Below are 21,439 nucleotides of genomic sequence, written 5' to 3'. Positions count from 1 at the left end.
CTCTTTAAGGGGCCCCGCATCGGCTCTTGTAAGAAAAAATACCCTTAATCTTAAAGAAAGATGTGTTAAAGCTCTCTTTAAAATTTCTCAGAAATAATTTGACTTGCCGAACGTGCTGATATTGAAATAGCTTCGTACCTTGCGGTGCTCACAGCTAGAATTTAATACTTGGAGATGCTGCAGCTTCTTGCATTGGAGCCAAATTATTCTTTGGTATTTTACAGAGACTTTTTACTTTGTTCTCTGGTTCAAGCGCCAGATGGGAAGTTCTGAAAGCCAAGGTCGAATTAACTCGGAAACCTTTGTGTGAAACTAGGTGAGAGTGCAGAGTGGAAAGTGTGAAAGCCATGAGATACCAACTGAAAGAAGTTTGTGAGGCTTTATTAAGTTTAAGTGATAACTCAAGTGACTGTTTTGTGGCAAGTGAATGTCAGTCTCTCATCAAGGAAATAAGGTCCTATGAATTCATTGTTTCTCTTATTATTTGGTATGACATTTTGATACAGATTAACACTATCAGTAAAGTTTAGCAAAGAGTATATTCCCAGATAGATGTTGCTTTAAAGCATGTGATTGGTTTTCGACAGTGGCTGCAGACGTACAGAGATCAAGGTTTTCAGTCAGTTCAGGTCACAGCAAGTGAATTAGCAAGTGGTATTGGCATCGAGTCAAAATTCAAAGAAGTTGTTACACATAAAAAGAAAAGGATGTTCACATACGAAGCGCAGGAGTAGGTAATACGGTCAAGTGAAGACAAATTGTTGTGAACACTGACAGACAGACAAGACAGACTATTGTTGTGAACTTCGATTTCAAGCGCTAAGGAAGAGTCACGAGATGTTTGGATTTTTATATAATGTTGCTTCTCTAAAAAGTCTGACAGAAGAGAAACTGCTGGCTAGTTGTAAAGATCTTCAGATCGCTCTCTCAACGCACGATATGTCAGATGTGGATGATATTGAACTATTTGAAGAACTGAAAATGTTCAGTCATGTTTCCAGTGGTGGTAATATTAAAAATGTCATGAAATACATAGTGAAAAAAAGAGTTAGGAGAAGTGTATCCTAATTTAGAAGTGGCTTTGCGGGTTATTCTGACTATGCCTGTGTCGGTAGCATCAGCAGAAAGAAGTTTTTCGCGTTTGAAACTGATTAAAACATACTTGCGGTCGACAATGAGTCAGGACAGACTTTCATTATCTATAGCTAACAACATATCTAGCAATATTGATATGACAGAAGCGATCCAGGTGTCCAGCAGCAGGAAATTTCGTAAAGTTCCCATTTAGATAAGTTTAGCAATTTTTAAATATCCTTTATGAATCTAATTTGAAGAATCTCTCTGTAGACATAATCAAAGGTGTTCTCCCAACTCTTTTTTTTTTTTTTTTTTTTTTTTTAATATTGTCGTTACAATTCAAAGTATACTCAAAAATTGCCGAAGAAATTCTCCAAGATAGAAAAGTCAAACAAGAAAAATCGAACGATTATGATAACGAGCTCTATGAGGTGAAGCTAACACAACCTTGCTTGAATACGAGATGCTTGAATAATGGAAACTGATCTAATTTTGTTGAAATTACAATGTAAATATTTCTTCGTAGTTATTGTGTATATATATTTTTTTATTCTGGACTAATGTCTGTAATATTATTTACTTTTGAATATACAAGTGGAAAAACGTAACTCCATACATCTTAACCCTAAAGTGCATATTCGAAAGTGATTTTGCCATCTTATTAAAATAATATAGAAAAATCTTCCTTTTTGAAAAAAAAAAGTTGTGACATGCAAGTGAATGGGATATTTTGGAAAACAACAAGAAATGAGACTTTTAAGAAAAAACTGGTTTGTATAGATCTTATTTGTATAAAAGGACTAGGAAGATCTTGGCTGAAAACGTTTCTCTGGAACAGTAGGAAGAGAGACAACAAGATGGATGATTAAATAGAATAAAGGTAAGTTTCTACTTAAGTGTATTTGTATGTGTAAACAGATGTTAATGGCTTTATTTAAATATTGCATGTTATTACTAAGAACATGTTGGGTTTCGCCTAGAACTTATACAACCCAAGCAGATCCTTCCAAAACCAAAACTTGTGAGTGCGCAACTGTTGTTAAACACACGTTATACTTTGCTTGGAACTTATGTAACCAGTACAATTTTCGCCTGGAACTTATGCAACCTGGGACGGTTTTTAGGGGCCTCGCTTTAGGGTCTCGCCTAAGGCCTCGCGAAACCTAACACCGCCTCTGTCCCTAAATGAAGATTAGAGGCGAAAGATTATTTTAGACTATAGATTTCAACACCATGATTGATACTTGTTGAATACTTTGTTCATACTGTGGTAGATGCCGTTCACCTGGTCGATGCCATATTCTCAAAGATCAGCACTAGCACAGAGGCAGACTAATTTCTTCTCCTACACAAATGATGCGTCATTCATTCCTCAAACTGCTCCTTTCGCTACACTGTGGCGAAACATGAGGTAATGGTTGGCGAGCAGCACCCAAACTTAATAGTTTTGCGTTTAATAAAGGGGTATAGATGGTCCAAGTTGAAGGTTTGGATCCAACATTGGTCCTAATACAGAGCGATCCGCAATAACAGCTTATCTGATGCGAATGTACTGACATGCACCATATTGCTGCGATACGATATTGTATGTGTCCATCTTCCACGGACCAATGGCGGCAAAACTGATGCTGAGAGGATACTTCCCGTGCAATATATGCGCCATTCTACGTGAAACGGATATTTAATATATCTTGAACAGCCACGTTCTGAACAAATGAACGACCACCAGATTTCACAAACTGAGCTCGCCTACGCCGTCTTGACATCTTTCCGAGGGTCACAATCAATTTGACGGACAATACGGTGCGGGAAACACTCAACTACTACTTAGATAAGTGATCAACTGATATGAGCTCAAAGTTTTCAAGGACAGCACTCGATTTCTACAGACTCCCAGCGCGATGTTGTTGATCATCGTATGTACAGCCTTTTAGCAGCAGCTTACGCAAAAACGGTGATTCTATGTCTCTTCCTTTTGGGAGTCTACTTCTAACTTTGTACAATGTATTGATGCATGCAGATGTTAATTTAAGTAGACTCTTAATGCAGCCTATCTCTACAAAATAGAACAATTTAGTTGTCCTACACAAGTAGAAGCCAACATGCAACAAACAGATTTAAAAAAAGCATGTGGGCAATAGAACATGTGCAAGTGCATCCGCATATAATGTTACATGACGAACTAGAATTTACTCTCTAATTACCACTAACCCCTTTGCTCTATTTCATTTCTCTTTTCCCTCTAAAACATCTAATACTCATTCCTCTTCTTTATGAAGTTGGATCACACGCCGCAGTTAATTAAACGTCTGCAAGCAAAACGATTACCATAACTTTATTCACAACTGACTTAAGTACTCTAGATGGACAGATTCCATATTTTGTTCTTGTAACATTATTTCCTCATTATACTAATTTCTTGATTTAAACTGAAAAAACACATGGAATTATTTGAATTGAAATAATTTCCTCATTAAAGTGTCTTTTAATACAATTTAGATAATGAATTATATATAAGTTCGTAGATGGAAGACTCTCCATGTAAGTTTCGATCATATTAAATTTAAACGTCGTGATCTAAACTAAACATACTTCGTTATCTTTCCTTTACAAACAATTACCAGGGTTAGTAGTAAGTTCGTCCGTTTTCAAATCTATCCGAAAGTATCACACACATTGTTTCTGTTACGAGAAAGCACCGAGAGCAACCATGTGTTAAAATATTGTAGATCGGACGTCAGTCATACATAGACAGCGCCTCCTTATGTATTACAATCAAACTGAGAAAGTTAAACTTGTTGTGGCTGTCCGGCTGTTTGTTTGTTTGTTGAAATGTAGTGTCTCTTTTCAGCCTTGCGGCTATATAGGAAATGAAATGAAATCTTTGTTTTACGTCCCACGGTTATGCCGGCTACGCTAAAAGAGATGGTGATGATGAGAAATGAATGAAATGGTGGAATGAAGAAAGTGGGAGGAAATGGGAGAATCAAGAGAAAACCCACGCACATGGTGTTTGCCCATCACAAAGTTCACTTGGCGCGAGCTGGGATCGAACCAAAGACCCTATGCACCAGAGGTGAACGCTCTACCACTGAGTCACCGAAACTCCTGCGGCTATATAGGATATGAACGTATAGTTTAAGGTGGGATCCGAACTACTGTAATGCATTTAATGCTCTCCCGCCGAGAATCGAACCCGGAACCCCGTGTACCAGGGCGGGCGCGCTAGCCATTATCAAATACTGTTAAGACACTGTTGGAAGAAAGGGATGAACGTTACGGCTGCTGCAAAGATAACCTATGCTCTGCAAGAACTGTGAATATTTGGACAGGCCCGAATGGTTTAAGCGATTCAGATCAGGTGACGAGCGTTGAATAAAATCTCTAGTCGGAAGACCAGACGTCATGAACAAGGACCTCCTGGAGAAGACGTAATGACCGATCCGCGAAGTGCACGTCTGCAAAATCCACGTGGATTATCAAAGATGATGAAAAATGGATATTCTACCCACAATCATTGGCTATGACCCGGCCAAGAGGCATTGTCAACTGTTCGAAAGGGAATGTTTGAAACAAAAGTCATGTTGTGCGTATGGTGAAATATCGATTACCCAGTGTTCTGGAAACTCGTTCTACACGGCCGTGTTGGCGATGGGAACTTACAGGAGATCCATGATGGTATGTGACAGAAATACCTGACTTTGATCAACAAGATGATGATTTTGCTTCAGGTGGTCATCAAGCTCAAGTGTTCTGTAACACAAGTCCACATGTCACGGAGTTATCCATATATATATATATATGCATGTGTTTGTTCCATTGATCAAATATACTTTGCAACATATAGCTAAATACTATTTATGCCAAAATAAAATATCAACAAATCAGAATCAGTCATTTTGACTACTTGGTACTTCTCGGTATATAAAACCGCCAGTACTTCTAATGTTAAAATTTTGTCCTTAGGATTTGTACTTACGCCACAGTTTAAAGTCATTTTTTTTGGTGGAATCTGATTGGCTGATCACTTTCAAATTTTTTGCTCTAGAGAGCATTAACCAATTTATTGTTTTTTTGAAAATTCCCAAAATTTAAGGAGTGTACCAAGAATCTAAGGGCACAAAAGTGAGGTCAAGTGACGCAAATATACTACTTGCAGGACCTACAGTAAACGGATTATAACCATTCCAATACCTCATCGATATCGTAGGCCCATCAAAGACCCGTCAGTGTGTTAGACGGAAGCTAGCCAAATTCAATAATATCCCACATCATAACACTTGGTGCTGCATCGGTGTAGCGACCTAGGATATAAATGTTGCCCAGCTTGTTGGGATGGTACACTAACACAAGGATGGGCTCATCATGTCATTACAGACAAAAGCAGGGTTTGTTCGAGACGAAAATGTGGTGCCATTCTGTAGTGAGCAACCGCGCACGTTATGCTGTGTAGTCAAAAGGGGGCGCAGCAGTTGGCACCATGCAAATATACAAAACCCACCAGAAACGCTAAAATGTTTGTTGGGGCGCTAGTCTCTGCACAACTACCGCAAATTCGTGCACCAGTGATTGACATGTAGCTGTGTGATTCATCATATAAGAACTTTATCCTCTCGGCCTATGGTATAGCGCTGCCTATACGTTGTTACGTACTATTTTGGAGCAGCCATCGAACCCATACTCGCACCACTGTAGCTGCATTTCATCCAATACAAACACCAATGTCACTAAAAGACAATCTGCATTTGCGGTATATCACAATTCTTCTGCGATCAAACCTAGAAACGTGCTGAAATTGCTGCCATATTCAGACACTCACTTCACGCCAACATTCGGCTAATACTTTGCTCTAGCTCTTTCGCCTGCCTCTCGCTGATATTTCCAAGAAGTGTGGGAAGCGCACGTAATGTATCAGCGAGCTGTATTGTGAAGCATTTTAAATGTTTTTCCATCCTCTCACACATTGCAAATCTGGGTCAATCCGATCCTTCCTTATCTAGTTTGGTATCGAGCTTGATATTAAAACTGGAAACCTGAGCACGACTCGAGTCTCTATGTACCAGAGGTTTCAAGTTTTCATCCACTGGTTTGTAAAGTGGGTTTACCATGATCCAACCATTTTATGGAACTAAGTCAGTCATTAATATAACGTACTTACAAAAAATAGAAGCCAAAATCATGCAAAGAAGATTAATTCTAATGACTTAAAAAGCTCCATCTGGGTGATTATGTCCATTAAAATATATAGTTTCTATTGCATATTGGTTATGCGCGCTTATATAACAGCAGAGAATAATACTCGGGGACTGGACTTCCTCTCTTTTTATCCCGGTTCTGAATTAAGATCAGGCAACGATGGGTGCTTACAGTTAATTATTCAATATATATATGATTGATTAGTCAATGTGTTCGGAAACAACACCTATAAACTTTGAGAAATGATTCGACTTAAAAAAACAAGAAGAAAAAGAATCATAAGACCTAAGAGTTATTATCGTAAGTTTAGAAATAAGTCATTTCGAAGTTTTATATATATATGCGTATATACAGGGTGCAAGGTAACAATACTGAAAAACTTTGGGAGATGATTCCTTATATGAAATTAAAGAAAAAAGTTTTAATAAATATGGGTCGAAAAAAGTCTGCTTTTAGAGTTATGAACTGTTTAATATTGGAAAATCACGTTTCAAAACGTCCTAGCTTAGAAACTATATGGCCTATCCCAAGCGGTTTAAGGAATTACACACGAACTAGTATGCGCTCTGTCTAAATATCCATGTTTCAGAATTCACCAGTATCAGCGAAACGAACGCACCATTAGTACTTAAAGGAGTGTCCTTATACCTCAACTTCCTTTTTACCTAAACATGGGGGCACTGTCTTCAGAAGTTGATGTGTAATATAAACGAACGCTGTGGCCTCTATCGAATATCTCTCTCAATTACTTATTTTTGGGAACATGCAATAGTTGTGATCTATGAACCGTTGTTTATTATTATGAGGCATTATTTGATTTTACACTTGGACGCCTTGTATTTCGAAAATTAAGCGGAATCTACTCCATGTTTAAGAATGTTTTGATGTCAGCAATCATATGCTAACGTGTGGACGTCTAGTGCTATTTGAAAACATAACACTTTGTACCAGGTTGGTAACACTGATAACCCAATAACCTCAAATGTTGATTAGTTTCATTCTCTATGTTAGTGTAAATGTATTTGCACACACACAATTCCACTTGATTTTATTAGTCCTGAAATATTGAACATTGCCATTCACTTCCTCATAATGAGCCATTGGAGAGAATCAACATTTGAACACTTTGTATCTCGGAAACGAAGCGGTATCGGACCCATGTTTATAGGAACATTTTTACTTATTTGGATGTCCGGAATCACCTCGTCACTTTGGCCATGCATTTATGTTACACCCTATATATATATATATATATATATAGTTAGATAGATAGATAGCGAGAGAGAGTTTAACATGTCATAATTATACAACGAAGCTAAGGAAGGCAGTGATGATGATGATATAGATGAAAACGGTGGAATGAAGTGGGTACGGGGAAACGGGAAAACCTCGAGAAAATCACGAGGACGGTTTGCTGACCACAAAGTTCATTTGGCGCGGGAAGGGATTGAATCAGAGACTCCACTCACCAGAACTCAATGCTCCACCACTGAACCGCCGAGGCCCATTTCGGAATTATGGTTGCCGAAAATTAGGAAAGACAAATAATAATAATAATAATAATAATAATAATAATAATAATAATAATAATAATAATAATAATAATAATAACGACTCGAGAATGAAATGTCAGATCAAGGTTGCGCAAAAGAACATAATGATTATTTTGAACATAGATTCTATTAATTTAAAAAGTAGATATGCAATCTGTATCAGTTTTCAATTCTAGAATTATATTTTTTTTTGTTTGTAGAAGACCTAGCGAATTTTCTATTATGTATGCTTCACAATTAACCCTGTTGTCTCCTTTGTTTTTATCTATTCTACGTTAATGGAATCTGCGCACAATATAACTACTATGTCCTTTTACCCGACCTAAATCCGACATTTCGTTCTCGAGTTATGATCGTCCATTTTTTCATATATCCCATTTTTGGCGGGCTATAATTCAAAATGATGCAAGTATAAGGTGTCCAAATAAGTATAGGGGGTGTTTGTGATGGCCTTGTTGTGAGGATCACAGACATGCTATGACGTTAGTCACGTGCGCGCGACGCGATAAGAAGGTAGGCAGAGCACTGACCGACATCAGTAGACGCTCGTTGGGCACACTACAGAGACCTAGCTCGTCAAGTGGCACAGTGAAATGGAGGTGTCGAAGCAACTCATTAGGGGGTGTTTGCTGTATGACTTCAAGGTAGGTCTATCAGCGGCCGCATCACGTCGTCGCATATGCCAGACGTTCGGGGAGAATGCCGTGAATGAACGCACTGCCCGACAGTGGTTTCAAAAATTCCGGACCGGGATTTGGGCTTGAGTGATGAGCCCCGCAGTGGATGACCACATGTGTTGGATGACGACGCCCTGAAGACAGCCATCGAAGAGGACAGTAGTCTTACATGTCAGGAACTTGCCGAAAGGTTTAATGTATCGATGGAAACAGTCAAACTGCACCTGCATCGCATAGGGAAGACATATACTCACATTGTCACCGACCAACAAACGACAGCGAGTTGAAGCCAGTTTATCTTTGCTCTCCAAGCACCAGAACACACCGATATTTGGTCGATTGATCACTAGTGACGAAAAGTGGGTCTTTTACAACACACCCATGCGTACTCGACATTGGTTGTCGCCACGTAACGCAGTTCCACACTCCTCAAGACCACCTCTGCATCCCAAGAAGGTTATGCTGTGCGTATGGTGGAATTATCGCCATGTGATTCATTATGAGCTCCTACCACCAGGCCAAACCATCAATGCGGATATCTACTCCCAGCAGTTGCAACGAGTGCATCGTGCATTGCAGGAAAAGGAGCCGGCATTGGTTAATCGCAAAGGTGTGCTGGTCCTTCAAGATAATGCGAAAAACCACACGTGGCAAAAAGGACCCGGGAAACCATTCTGCAACTTGGTTGGGAAACTTTGTCATCCACCATATTCCCCTGACCTTTTCCCTTCAGATCACCACCTGTTTCATTCCCTGGTCGATTACCTTCGTGGGAGACAATTTGAAAATGAGAGAGATTTGCGGATTGCACTCACGGACTTCTTTGCTTCGAAGACCGCTGCCTTTTATCACCATGGCATTGTACAGTTGCAGGAACGTTGGCAGAAGGTGCTGGATGCAGATGGCGATTACTTCGAGACGTAACCGTGAGTATTTTGTGCTACAACGTAGACTCTGTGCGGACTCTGAAATTGGCAAAAACTTTTTGGGATACCTTGTAGTGTTGGGAGGTGTCCAGTACACTTTGATCTTATTGGCTGAGGGACGTCACCTGAGCAGATCACGTGGTATGACGTCATAAGGGTCAATATCTTCTTGGACACCCCCTTCAATTTGGAAAATTGTCAAACCTAAAAATTTTGTATGGTAGTACACGACCATTGTATTTACCTGTGTAAAATTGTTTGATTAATCTCGTTCCCTTCTATGGGTAAAAAATTGCAAAAACTGAAATTCTGAAGCTTTTTGGGTGAGGCCTTATCAGGTTATATGATTATTTGAGCAAGAATAGGGGTCTATTCTTTTTCACAAGACATGGCTTAAATTTTGGTAGGGGTACATTGATCCACCTCTTCAATTTGGAGTTTGACCAAAAAAAAAAAAAAAAAAATGGTAGATGTTACCTAGAACTCGAATATATATTTCTGTAAATTTGGTTGGTCCCTTCTATGGGTAAATAACTGCTACAAATAGACGTAAGTAATGAGTTTTATCATGTGATAGGTGATTAAATTAAATTATCGTCTTTGATGAAGCTTTACTACAACATACGATTATATAGATAAATTTAGGGACTCATTCTCTTGAATAGGACACAGGATCATGATGCACTTTTCTCAAAATTTTTTAGAGGTGTGTGTTGACACACCATTATATTTTGAAATTTCAAAAAAATGAAAATTGATAGATGTTCTCTCGTACACAACCACATTTCTCTGTAAAGTTGGTTCATTTAACTTATTTATCTTCATGAGTAAAAAGTTGCAAAAAAAAAATATATATATACGTAAGCAACAGATGACCTTTAGGCGGGAATTTGAATAAGTCACATTTCCTTCTATGAAGGGTGAATTTTGAATGTTGTGCCTGGTACTCCATGACCAGGGCCCTCAAACAAAATTTTTCCTCAAGCAAAATTTCTAAAAAAAATTCAAGTGAGTATAAATATTTTCAAGCTAAAAGTTTAAAATAAAAATGTTCAAACTAAAATAAAAAAATAGTCAATACAAAAATTTTTCAAACGAAAATTACAAACTAAAAAAATCAGTGCAAAAATATTAAACTAGAAATTCTTAAACCATTTTTTTAAATTTAAATTTTTGAAAAACAATTTCAATGATCAAAAAAGATCAGTGAGCGATTTTTTTTTTAATTTCAAATAAATAACATTAAAATTTTAAGCTAAAAATTTCTGGGAGTGCAAAAGTTTTCAAGATAAGCATAAAATTTTAAACAAAATGTTTCAAACTAAAACAGTGATCTAAAGAAAATCCTGTACGTGAAAAAAGTTTTAAAACATATGATATATGTTATGAATTAAAATACGATACAAAGACTTGTTACGTCTTGTAATCTGATACACGTGAGAGTATCATTCACTTAAAAGTATTTTGGACTCGAAACCTGTTAATTATTAAAACAAATTGATATTTAACAGCAATATCACACTTTGAACTTTTAGGGGTTATAGTCATAACTTCTTACAGTTTGCTGGATTTCATATCTACCAATTTTTAGTTATAAATTTTGGGAGGGATACCACAGCCCAGGACTCAAACGATAATGAACTTGGTGTACTTCTCGTAAGTTTCTACCTTACAGGAATCTAACATTCAATTTACTATAAGCTATAATACAGATCCAAATTAAGGAAGGAATTATAACGCACTCCTTTCAAATGTAATTTTTGGAAATTGTTTACTTATGGAAGTAATTCTGTGCGTGTAAGTATTTTCAATCAGTAAGAAATTTGTCTGAAAATTTTTGCTTATATTTCACGAGATTTCACCACCTATAGGGTCTGAAGTAAAAAGTTTGGAGTTAATCAGAAGCAAGTTATCAAACAATCAGATTTCACCAAAGATAACATTCCACTAATGACCTCAGATTATCAGTTGTGACTACAAACTCAAAGGTTCAAAATGTGAAATTGCTGTTGAATATCAATCGGTTTTAATAATTACATATTAGGTTTCAAATCCAAACGACTGATAAGTGGATGATGCTATTACATGTATCAAATTACAAGAACAGTTCTCTTTGTATCATATTTTAATTCATTACATTATCCTAAGTTTTGAAAATATCTGTATATTTTTTTTACTCACTGAACTCTTTTGATCATTGAAAAGTTTTGTTTCAAAAATTTAAATTTGAAAATTTTTAATTAAAAAAGTTTGAAAATTTTAGTTGAAAGTTTTGCACTCTGAAAATTTTTATAACTGCTTTTTTTGTCTGGAAAACTTTTGCATTCACTAATTATTTAATCTGAGAATTTTCATTTAAAATTTTGTTTTCTTTACATCTACCGATTTCTTTTTGATTTGAAAAATTGTTTCAAAATTTTTAGTTTAAAAATATTCCTATTTACTGAATTATTTAGTTTGAACATTTTGTTTTAAAGATTTAGTTTGAAAATTTTTGCAATTACTGAATTTTAGTTTGAAAAATTTTTGTTATAGAGAAATCTAATCATGGCCCACGGTGCACAACATTAGACATTCCCACCTCATAGAAGGAAATGTAGTTAATTCAATTTTCCCGCCAATATATCCCATGTTGATTACGTATATATGTTTGGCATTTTTTGTTATCCATAGAAGGAAGCAAGCTGAATCAACCAAATTTCCAGAGGTATATATTCAAGTTCTAGAGAACATTTACCAATATTTAGTTTTGATAATTCCCAAACTTAAGGAAGGACCCAATGTACGTATCCTAAAGTTTCAGAGTGTGTATATCATGTTATTAATGTTCTATTCAACAGAATAAGTCCTAAATTCATCCATATTATCATATTTTAACAAAAGAAACACTGACCAAAGCTTAAAACACACTTTATTTTAAATTATAATAACGGTTTCGGATATCTAACATATCCTTCTTCAGACAATATCGACAATAAATCAAAATACAGACTTTTTTCTTTTTTTGTTAAAATAATCAATCCAAAGCCATGGATAGTCTTACTATATTATCATATATTGTAATAAAGCCTAATCAAAGAGGAGAAATAGCTTATTAACCTATCACGTGGTAAAACGTATTCCTTACTATATTTGTAGCAACATTTACCAATAAAAGGGAACAAACTGGACTAGCCAAATTGTTTTATGGAAGTATAAAACATTTTCTAACACAGTAGACTCCCAACTGTTCGGTCTAATATGCTGAAAGGGCAGGACGGATAAAAGAGCTGGATAGGCCGACGTTCTGTAATTACTCACTTCTTGCCTTCGCTGTACCATTAAAAATGTACTTTTCTACAGCAAACCCCTCTTGTTTCTATTTTCTGACCTTAGTACAGGTTAGTACTTTATTAACGTTTGTCAATACCATACGTTTTAATTTTTTTTAGAAAAAGTAAGACTAAGAATAAAAACGCTATACACATTTTAAGATAAAATTTATAATTTGTAAATTAATTGCTGAAACATAAAATGAAGCACACTTTACATAGATGCAATTTTAAAATTTGAAAAAAAAAAGTCCAGTTCGATCTAATTTTAAATAAATTATTTACACTTGCTTTATTGTTAATTGACAAAAGCTTATATAAATATGAAAAGCTAAACCTAAAAGAGTCAATAAATACTGTTTAATTTTTGAAAGAATCCTTTATAGATTACTGCTTGTCCTTGCCAAAGTTGCAAGTATTTCGAACTATGTATAGGGGTTTTCATGTTAGCTCAGTAGGACGCGCGGGACTTCTAATCGTAAGGTCGTGAGTTCGATTTCTGTTTGGGTCAAACGTTTTGGTACGCAATGACATATTCCTGAATGCATGAGTACTTATATAAAATAACTGCATTAAAATAAATCAATTGTATATATATATTTATACAATCATTACTACATATTAAGTTAAAATATAAAGTTGAGACGTGGTTGGTATTGACAGAACGTCGGTTCATTATATGTGAATATTAAATACAAAATAAGTAAAAGGTGTAATATCAATACATAATAGTGTGTTGTGTATTTGTCTCCAGCTATTTGTCTTATGAAGTTAGTTCTCAATATTCTCATTACAGCATGGAATTTACGTTCTTAAACATAGTATTATAATCGCTAAATATGAGACATTTGCATCTCGCGTTTATTTAATTCACTGCTAAAGTTGTATATTATTATATATGCACTTTTTTCATCTCATGCGTGATCACACTGCAAACAGAGTAAAAGGCACTATTTATTGTGCAATTTGAGTAAAGTAGTTTGTTCTACTCTTTTGACATGCTAGCATTTCTCCTTACACTAACGCGAGAGACCGAGACTTAACTGTATTTCGTTAAACATTTTCAACCTGAAGTTTTGTGTCATATCTTGTAAAGAAACAACGGTAGTCGAATACGTAGCATTACGAAGTCATTAATTTAATTTCCGAATTTCAGAACGTCGAAATTTCGGAATTTCGCACTAGTAAAATGCGAAAATCCCACCATATAAATCCACACTTTTACTAATTCAGTAATGAACGTAACTTAGAATACTTTCATTGACTTTTTATTTTATTTTATTTTATTTTTTTATTTTTAGTGTGTACAAACATTTGCTACATCGAGACTCCTGCGTTTCGGAATATTCCAAGTTTAATGCATTTTCAACGGATGTGTGTGTCATTGTCATTGAATACCGGAAATTTAGTCATGTTTCTTCAGAATGGATTTGTGTGTTCATGTTCGCTCACTGGTAGGGAGTGGATTACCAACTGTTAAGTCTTGTGTTCAACTCCAACATACACTTTTTCTTATTAGTAGAATTGCACAAAAACATGGTACAAGAAATGGTTGCTACGAAAAATATTTTCAGAAAAGTTTAGGTAGCTCTAAAAGAGGCTGTTTTGGGAGTTGGGGTGGGGACACTAATATTATGTCCAAGACTCTTCTGCATGTTATGACATGTTCCATTCTTCTGGGCATCGAATCTATTAAATGGCCGACAAAGTATCTCCTTTCCCTATCTCCAGCTATGTCTCGGAAACAAGGGCCCACAGGTCATATCGAGTTTTTGGTGGATTTGCCTCAGGCCAACTGTCCCTTAGAGTACTTCAACTCTGCCTACATGTTATCCATCAGACTGGCGTCTGCTCCTCGAGGCGGCTAGTCAATTAAATCAATCTCAGGCTGTTCTACGAAACACTCCGGAACCACACGGGAAGGAAATATTGGGCACAGATCTTGCTGAAATTGAATGACTCCATAATGTGATTCATGATGTGTAAGCACTGTCACGACAGGAAATTTAACCCTTGCATGAAATAGATACTTCACCCCTACCATGAAATAGATAGTAAACAGTCACATATCTAGGGTCATTTTGGGAGACCCTCGGACGAATCACAAAACAACTCACGGATTCACCTGAGAAAATTACATTTTTTTTTCAGTTGCGATCCACATTAACATGTACAAATACGAGATGGTAAAGTTTGTGTTCATCTCAGAGAATTTCCTTCATGGCAGCAACACGGCTAAGTAACCCAGCATGCCAATTTTCTTGTGAAAAATAATTTCCCGAAGCTTGTTGGTGTTCCGAACACCCGATATAACTAAGCAAATTTCCGCAGAAAATAATAATATACATGATTTAAGTGGAATTTATAAGCAAATATTCCAATATAAGAAGCAGTACTTACCCATGTCCTGTTGATAAATGATGTCTGAAGAAGTCGTTCGCTGTCAGTTTTATTGCTTTTTCTGGTGTTATAAGAAGAATATTCACCCCTGAACCTAAACATAAAAGAACACGGTAGGTTAACGTAAGTAAGTTCTAACAAAACAATTTGAAAATATATTTTAGTAAAATAAAAATATTAAAATTAAAACAATTCGAATTATAAATTACTTACTGAATTGACAGGATGCACATTGAATAATTATCTTGAATTCACTTAAGCACTAGGGTGCCACCTATTCCGAATTAGGCGGTACAACCCCAATTTTAACAAAATTTTCAGCGTTCCGAATTACGACTAAAATGGACTCGTTACATCCAGGGGCGCCAAATTATCCAAAACACAAAATATGCAAAAGAAATACTTAGTTTGTGACATTTGTAAATTTTGACTTTCGATGTGTACCTATGACTATCGGGATATCGATATGGTTCTATCGCTAAACTTTTTCGTGTTGTCAGCAGCCAATAGTGATCTTCCTTGAGCGATTCAATGATGGTTCATAAATTCTTTTCAACCACCTCCAAACAACTGACGCCACAAGTTGGTTGTTCCGTGTAAGTTTGGTTTCATTTTCATTACACATAGATTTCTTTATATTATTCTTAATAAACACTTGTGTTTAACTAGTTCGTATACGTTTCAACTGCTTGCAGTCATCCTCAGTACGTATCTATTAATGATTTTTTACTTTTAGTACGTTGATGTGTGAATTTAAATTACCGTTAAGATTCTTGTACCATAGAAAAAATATTATTAACACTAAATAAAGTAATAATTTTTCTACTCTGGTACAGGACACACCGTACGATGGCCTCAGTCTACAAAACAACGTATTTTTTTAAAAAATTGATATGGATTGAGGATGATGACAAGCAATCGCTAAAACTTATACGGACAAGTTAAAACACACATTTTTAAATGCGTTCAAAATTTTACAATTCGAACCACAGTTACAAGTAAATTATAAAGGACAATCAAAACTACAAGTAAATCTTATATTTACAAGTATGGATGTTCATCAACAATTATTAAACCCCTTTAATATCGTAGTAGATTGCTGCCATGGAATATTATCTAAATTTTTCTTTCATCAGGGTTCCTGAGACAACTTAAATACAAAATAATTTACGGGATATCTGAGAAAATATCTCTTCTCGTGACATTGTCCCGATTTCCAGACTACTTACGATTGCTACAGTGAAGAAACAATTAAAGTGAACCTATAGTACTAACAAAATATCATGCAAATTTCGAAGCTACTCTACAGATACTACAAAGACAACATATTACACATAATGAGATTTTCTAAGAATTTTTTCTCAATGCCGCAGGTAATTTCGTCCACCATCATTCTTGCTGTAAATAACCCAACTACTTGAATCGTACCCTATTCCCTATCTAAAAAAGCGAACTTTCCAGCAATATGTAACATATCGAAGAATTTTTAGGTAAATCTCTTATTTTCTGACACTTTTGACGCCTTTATATTTAAGATTGATCTATCATAAAGAGAATGTGGTATATTTACATCTTTTGACATATTTACAGTCCGAATAACGATTTCTTTTTTTAAAAAAGAAATCAGTTACATTGCTGTGAGAAACTGAAATAATTTAAGAACTTGGGACAGGTCACGCTTTTCTCTTCCCCCCCCCCCTCTCTGATACTACCTATGAATTGCTTTCAAACTCACATTATTTATTGTCAATACTATAGGTTAAAATTTTTTCCCACTGCAGCAAATGCGGTACGTGCAGAAGGTAATGCCAAAGTCGAGGAGAATTTTTGTGATTTACTTCTTTCATTAATCTCCTCAACGGCATTGATATTTACATACTTTCAAATGATATTCAATTGTGAGAGTTACGAGATACAAATTTCGTACAGTACTCGGCATAGAAAATGTTACAAGAAGTACAAGTCCAAATTACTACCAAACTTGCGTCGTGTGCTTACACGTTCAGAAACACATGTCTCGATTGACTAAATGCTCCTGGTATTCAATCCAACCCACCCTCCTCCTTCTCTCCTTGTCTGAAGCAATCTTTGTGACGTAATATACTTTTTTCATCAGACGGAAAAAACAGGAACCATGTTTACAAGCTTTATAGCTCTAAAACAGTCTCTTTCATTCGTTTGTTCTGAAATGCCTTTTTAGAGCCTGAATAAAAAAATGTCAGAAAATGTTCCCATAGCTTCATAAATGCCTTCATTTGTATTCTTTCCCTTCTTCAAAGATTACATATCACCAGGCTCGTATTTAGGTAAGTGCTACTCTGTGCTCGAGTACAGGGCGGCATTTTTTTTTTTAATATTCACAATCAATTAATATTTGAAACTAGCAATCCGCAGAGACCCACGCAAGCGCCAGAAAATATGTTAATGTATTTAATTCGCTCTAATTACAGTAGTTACTAATTAGCTAGCTTATCTGATTGTTTTTAAAAAGTCATTCTCTCCCACCCTACCTCAAGGAGTGAGGATGAACTTGAACATTGAAAACTGATACCGTTAAACTCAGTAACCTCGAAATCTATCAATTCAACACTAATATCTGTCGTTTTCAATTACTTTTGAAATCTGGTCTCCCTGGGGAGTGGAATACAACCTTGACATTGAATTTGATTCAAATTGTCACTATTCATCTCAGCGACTCCAAAAACTATGAATTAAACTCTAATATTGGTCGTTTTCGGAGGAGAGGCAAATTTTGTGCGGGGACGAAAAATTATTTAGAGCACAGGGGCGCACAATATATAAATACGGTCCAGCATATCACACGAAGCTAAGAAGATGCTCCTAGTGAAATCTATGGAAATTGTCTATCACGGCAGTAGGTTTTATGCTTTCCAAAGTCTGTAATGAGGGCGCAGAGCCCTAAAAACTACTGACAGAAATGAGTGGTATTCAATGATTAATTTCATTTAAGGTGCCTTCCATTTCAACTCAGGTAGAGCATGTACCATCACAATCTCAGATATTGTTGAAACTTTTTTAATAGCAACTAGACATGTTTTTAAGAGACCCATATTTTTTTGCTCTGTCGAAAAAAAATTTCCCGCCAAGTAATGGGACATCAAAGACGAAGAGTACAATTTATGAATTGTAGAAGACATGAAAATTGGTCAACTTCGGAGCCCCACCATTCAGCTATGGAGACAGGTAGTTACAATTCTTGTTGTGGTATGTACATAGGTATATAAATAAACTACATTTTATTATAGTTTGGTTTGCGCATGCGCATCTTTTTGTAGATAAATTAACAAATGAACGTCAGTTTATCTGAAAATTCGAAGTTTGCGAATTTTTTTCAAGCACTTCCGGTTCGAATTTTAAAATTCTGTTTTTACGGTTGGTAAGACCTAGTTACCCGCTTTCCGAAAAAAAAATGTATCGCTTCTATGTGCAGCCGTTTTGTCGTAAATAATAATAATAATAATAATAATAATCGAGAAATTGCAAAATTTTCAAAAATCGCCATTTTTGGGCGCCATTTTCTCGAAAACACCATCTTTTAAAATTCTGAAATATTGTCAGATGGTTCAATCTTACATGAATAATAAACACACCAAATACCATTCTCGACCAATGCTTCATGAATTAGCTACAGCCTTTTGAAGTTAGCGAAGTTTCGTTAACTTTGATGTCACAGTTAGCAACACTGGGAACAATAAAAGTGCAATGATTTGATGATGTTTGTGATTCGCATTCATTAAATGAAGAATAAAAGGTTTTTATTATTTTGATCAAAAAGGCTCTCTGCAATAGTAAAATGAGCCTCCCCTACTCCTGTGTGTTCTTAAACAGAAGTAAGCTGAGTTGGAAATTACGATTACGAAACACACAAATTATAAGTTTACTTGAAATGGCCATCCAATAAATTCTGATCTGTAAAAAGCCTGAACTATTACCTCAGTGATGATTTGGAATGTTCCAGACAAAGTCTCAATTAAGTGCGATGTCATTACAGTGATCGAAAAAAAAACAAAAAGTTAAAAAAAAATAAATAAATAAAGACGTTTTCTTACGCCTTCCATCAAAAAAATTTACGGACAATCCCAGCATAAGAATGGGTCACTCGGAATTTTATTGTATTCGACTAAAGTGGGTCAGTCCGCAACCTGGGAGGGAAGTGTATGTGTGTATTGTGCATATTTTAAGTTAGCTGCTACTGTGTTGCAACAAATCAAAGGTGCAGCCTGTATTGAAGCTGTCATGAGTGACCTATTTCCTTTAGTAGTATGATCCGTAGAAAATGACAGTTGTCTTCTTCAGGAATGTGGTGCAGACCCACAACCAGACGGGGGCTAGGGGGGCCTGGACCCCTCCAAATCTTAACATAAAATGCTATTATTAATACAAAAAACACAATTTAGCTATTTGTAAGAGAATTTTTAATGATTTGCTCCCCCTAACACATTCATGCCACCCCCAAACCTCTGTGGCTGGTTGCGGGCCTGATGTGGTGAATGTCCTGGAGTGGAAGGAATAGGTGTGGAGTCTTTAATTATTGATCCTGATGAAAATGAAAGCGTTACGTATGCCACATGGGAAAAGAATGATTTCGTTAAAAAAACTGTGCCACTTTCTGTTTTCATATCGTACATTGCCGGTTTAACTGTAAGAATTGTAATTCATACATCAAGAAAATCCAAAGAGAATTAATTCCTACCGAAAAGCATCGTATAAAATTTCAAGATACAAATTCTATTTTACTTCATGTGGACTTCGTTGAAAACTGGACTATGATTCTGCAAAATGAAATTCAGTTATCACCGGAATATGAAACAACTGACAGTTTTGTTGTAATAAGGGACGACAAAACACACGATTCGGCTCATGTACTCATAGCCATAGACAAGATTCTAAAAATACTCGAAGAAAAGCGAAAATATAGGTTATGGAAAAAGGTTCGAATACGTGAAAATAAGTGTCTACAATTTCCCAAACCGTGTCAAGTGATTTGTGATGGTGCTGCATCCCACTTTAAAAATCGCTTTCAGATGATCGAGATGCAGACAGGTCCGATAAAGCAGTGTTTTTGCAGTGAAACCGGCCCACAGACAAAGGATATATCCTTTGTGAACCAGCCATGCAAAGGTCTTTGCGACGGTATTGGAAGGGGGGAGGGGGGCGGGTTTGTAAAGAATGAGATCATTTTACTATTTCAGAAAGCCTTTTTGATCAAAATAATAAAAACCATTCAAGAAAACCTTTTATTCTTCATTTAATGAATGCGAATCACAAACATCATCAAATCATTGCACTTTTATTGTTCCCAGTGTTGCTAACTGTGACATCAAAGTTAACGAAACTTCGCTAACTTTAAAAGGCTGTAGCTAATTCATGAAGCATTGGTCGAGAATGGTTTTTGGTGTGTTTATTATTCATGTAAGATTGAACCATCTGACAACATTTCAGAATTTTAAAAGATAGTGTTTTCGAGAAAATGGCGATTTTTGAAAATTTTGCAATTTCTCGATTTTTTTTGCGACAAAACGGCTACACATAGAAGCGATACATTTTTTTTTCTCGGAAAGCGGGTAACTAGGTCTTACCACCCGTAAAAACAGAATTTTAAAATTCGAACCGGAAGTGCTCGAAAAAATTCGCAAACTTCGAATTTTCAGATAAACTGACGTTCATTTGTTAATTTATCTACAAAAAGATGCTCATGCGCAAACCAAACTATAATAAAATATAGTTTATTTATATACCTATGTACATACCACAACAAGAATTATAACTCTACCTGTCTCCATAGCTGAATGGTGGGGCTCCGAAGTTGACCAATTTTCATGTCTTCTACAATTCATAAATTGTACTCCCCGTGTTTGATGTCCCATTACTTGGCGGGAAAATTTTTTCCGACAAAACAAAAAAAAAAAAAAAAAAGGGTCTCTTAAAAACATGTCTAGTTGCTATAAAAAAAAGTTTCAACAATATCTGAGATGGTGATGGTACAATTTTATTTATTTATTTATTATTATTATTATTATTATTTTGCCTGAGTTGAAATGGAAGGCACCTTAAAAAAAATCCCAGCAATTGCAAGCAAATGTTTCTGGCGCGGCACTTGGGCAGGACAGGAGGGTGTAATTCACCCTCCTTTGAGTTTGATAACACATATTGTTTGATCAAATGTACAGTAAAATACTGATATAAAAAGTGAAACTCTTATGTCGGCGGAGAACCCCTCCTCCTCCGAAAAAAAATCTAAAATGACGCTGTTTTTGCAACAAACCTATCGAGTTAAA

At 35.8% G+C, this 21,439-nt stretch overlaps 1 protein-coding gene across 2 annotated transcripts in view; it reads right to left on the bottom strand.

Moving 5' to 3' along the window:
* Positions 1 to 21,439, bottom strand: part of LOC145680980 (mitochondrial glutamate carrier 1-like) — a 176,129-nt gene that overhangs the window by 23,187 nt on the left and 131,503 nt on the right. For both annotated transcript variants that reach the window (XM_081752223.1, XM_081752224.1), the window contains exon 5: positions 15,141 to 15,234. In XM_081752223.1, the coding sequence (XP_081608349.1) occupies positions 15,141 to 15,234 (94 nt within the window). The remainder of the gene's footprint in view (positions 1 to 15,140; positions 15,235 to 21,439) is intronic.

Source organism: Thermobia domestica, chromosome 3 (assembly GCF_964235325.1).
Source record: "Thermobia domestica chromosome 3, izTheDome1.hap1.1, whole genome shotgun sequence".
Taxonomy (NCBI): domain Eukaryota; kingdom Metazoa; phylum Arthropoda; class Insecta; order Zygentoma; family Lepismatidae; genus Thermobia; species Thermobia domestica.
The sequence above is the reverse complement of the archived record's forward strand: the minus strand, read 5'-3'. Positions and strand labels throughout refer to the sequence as shown.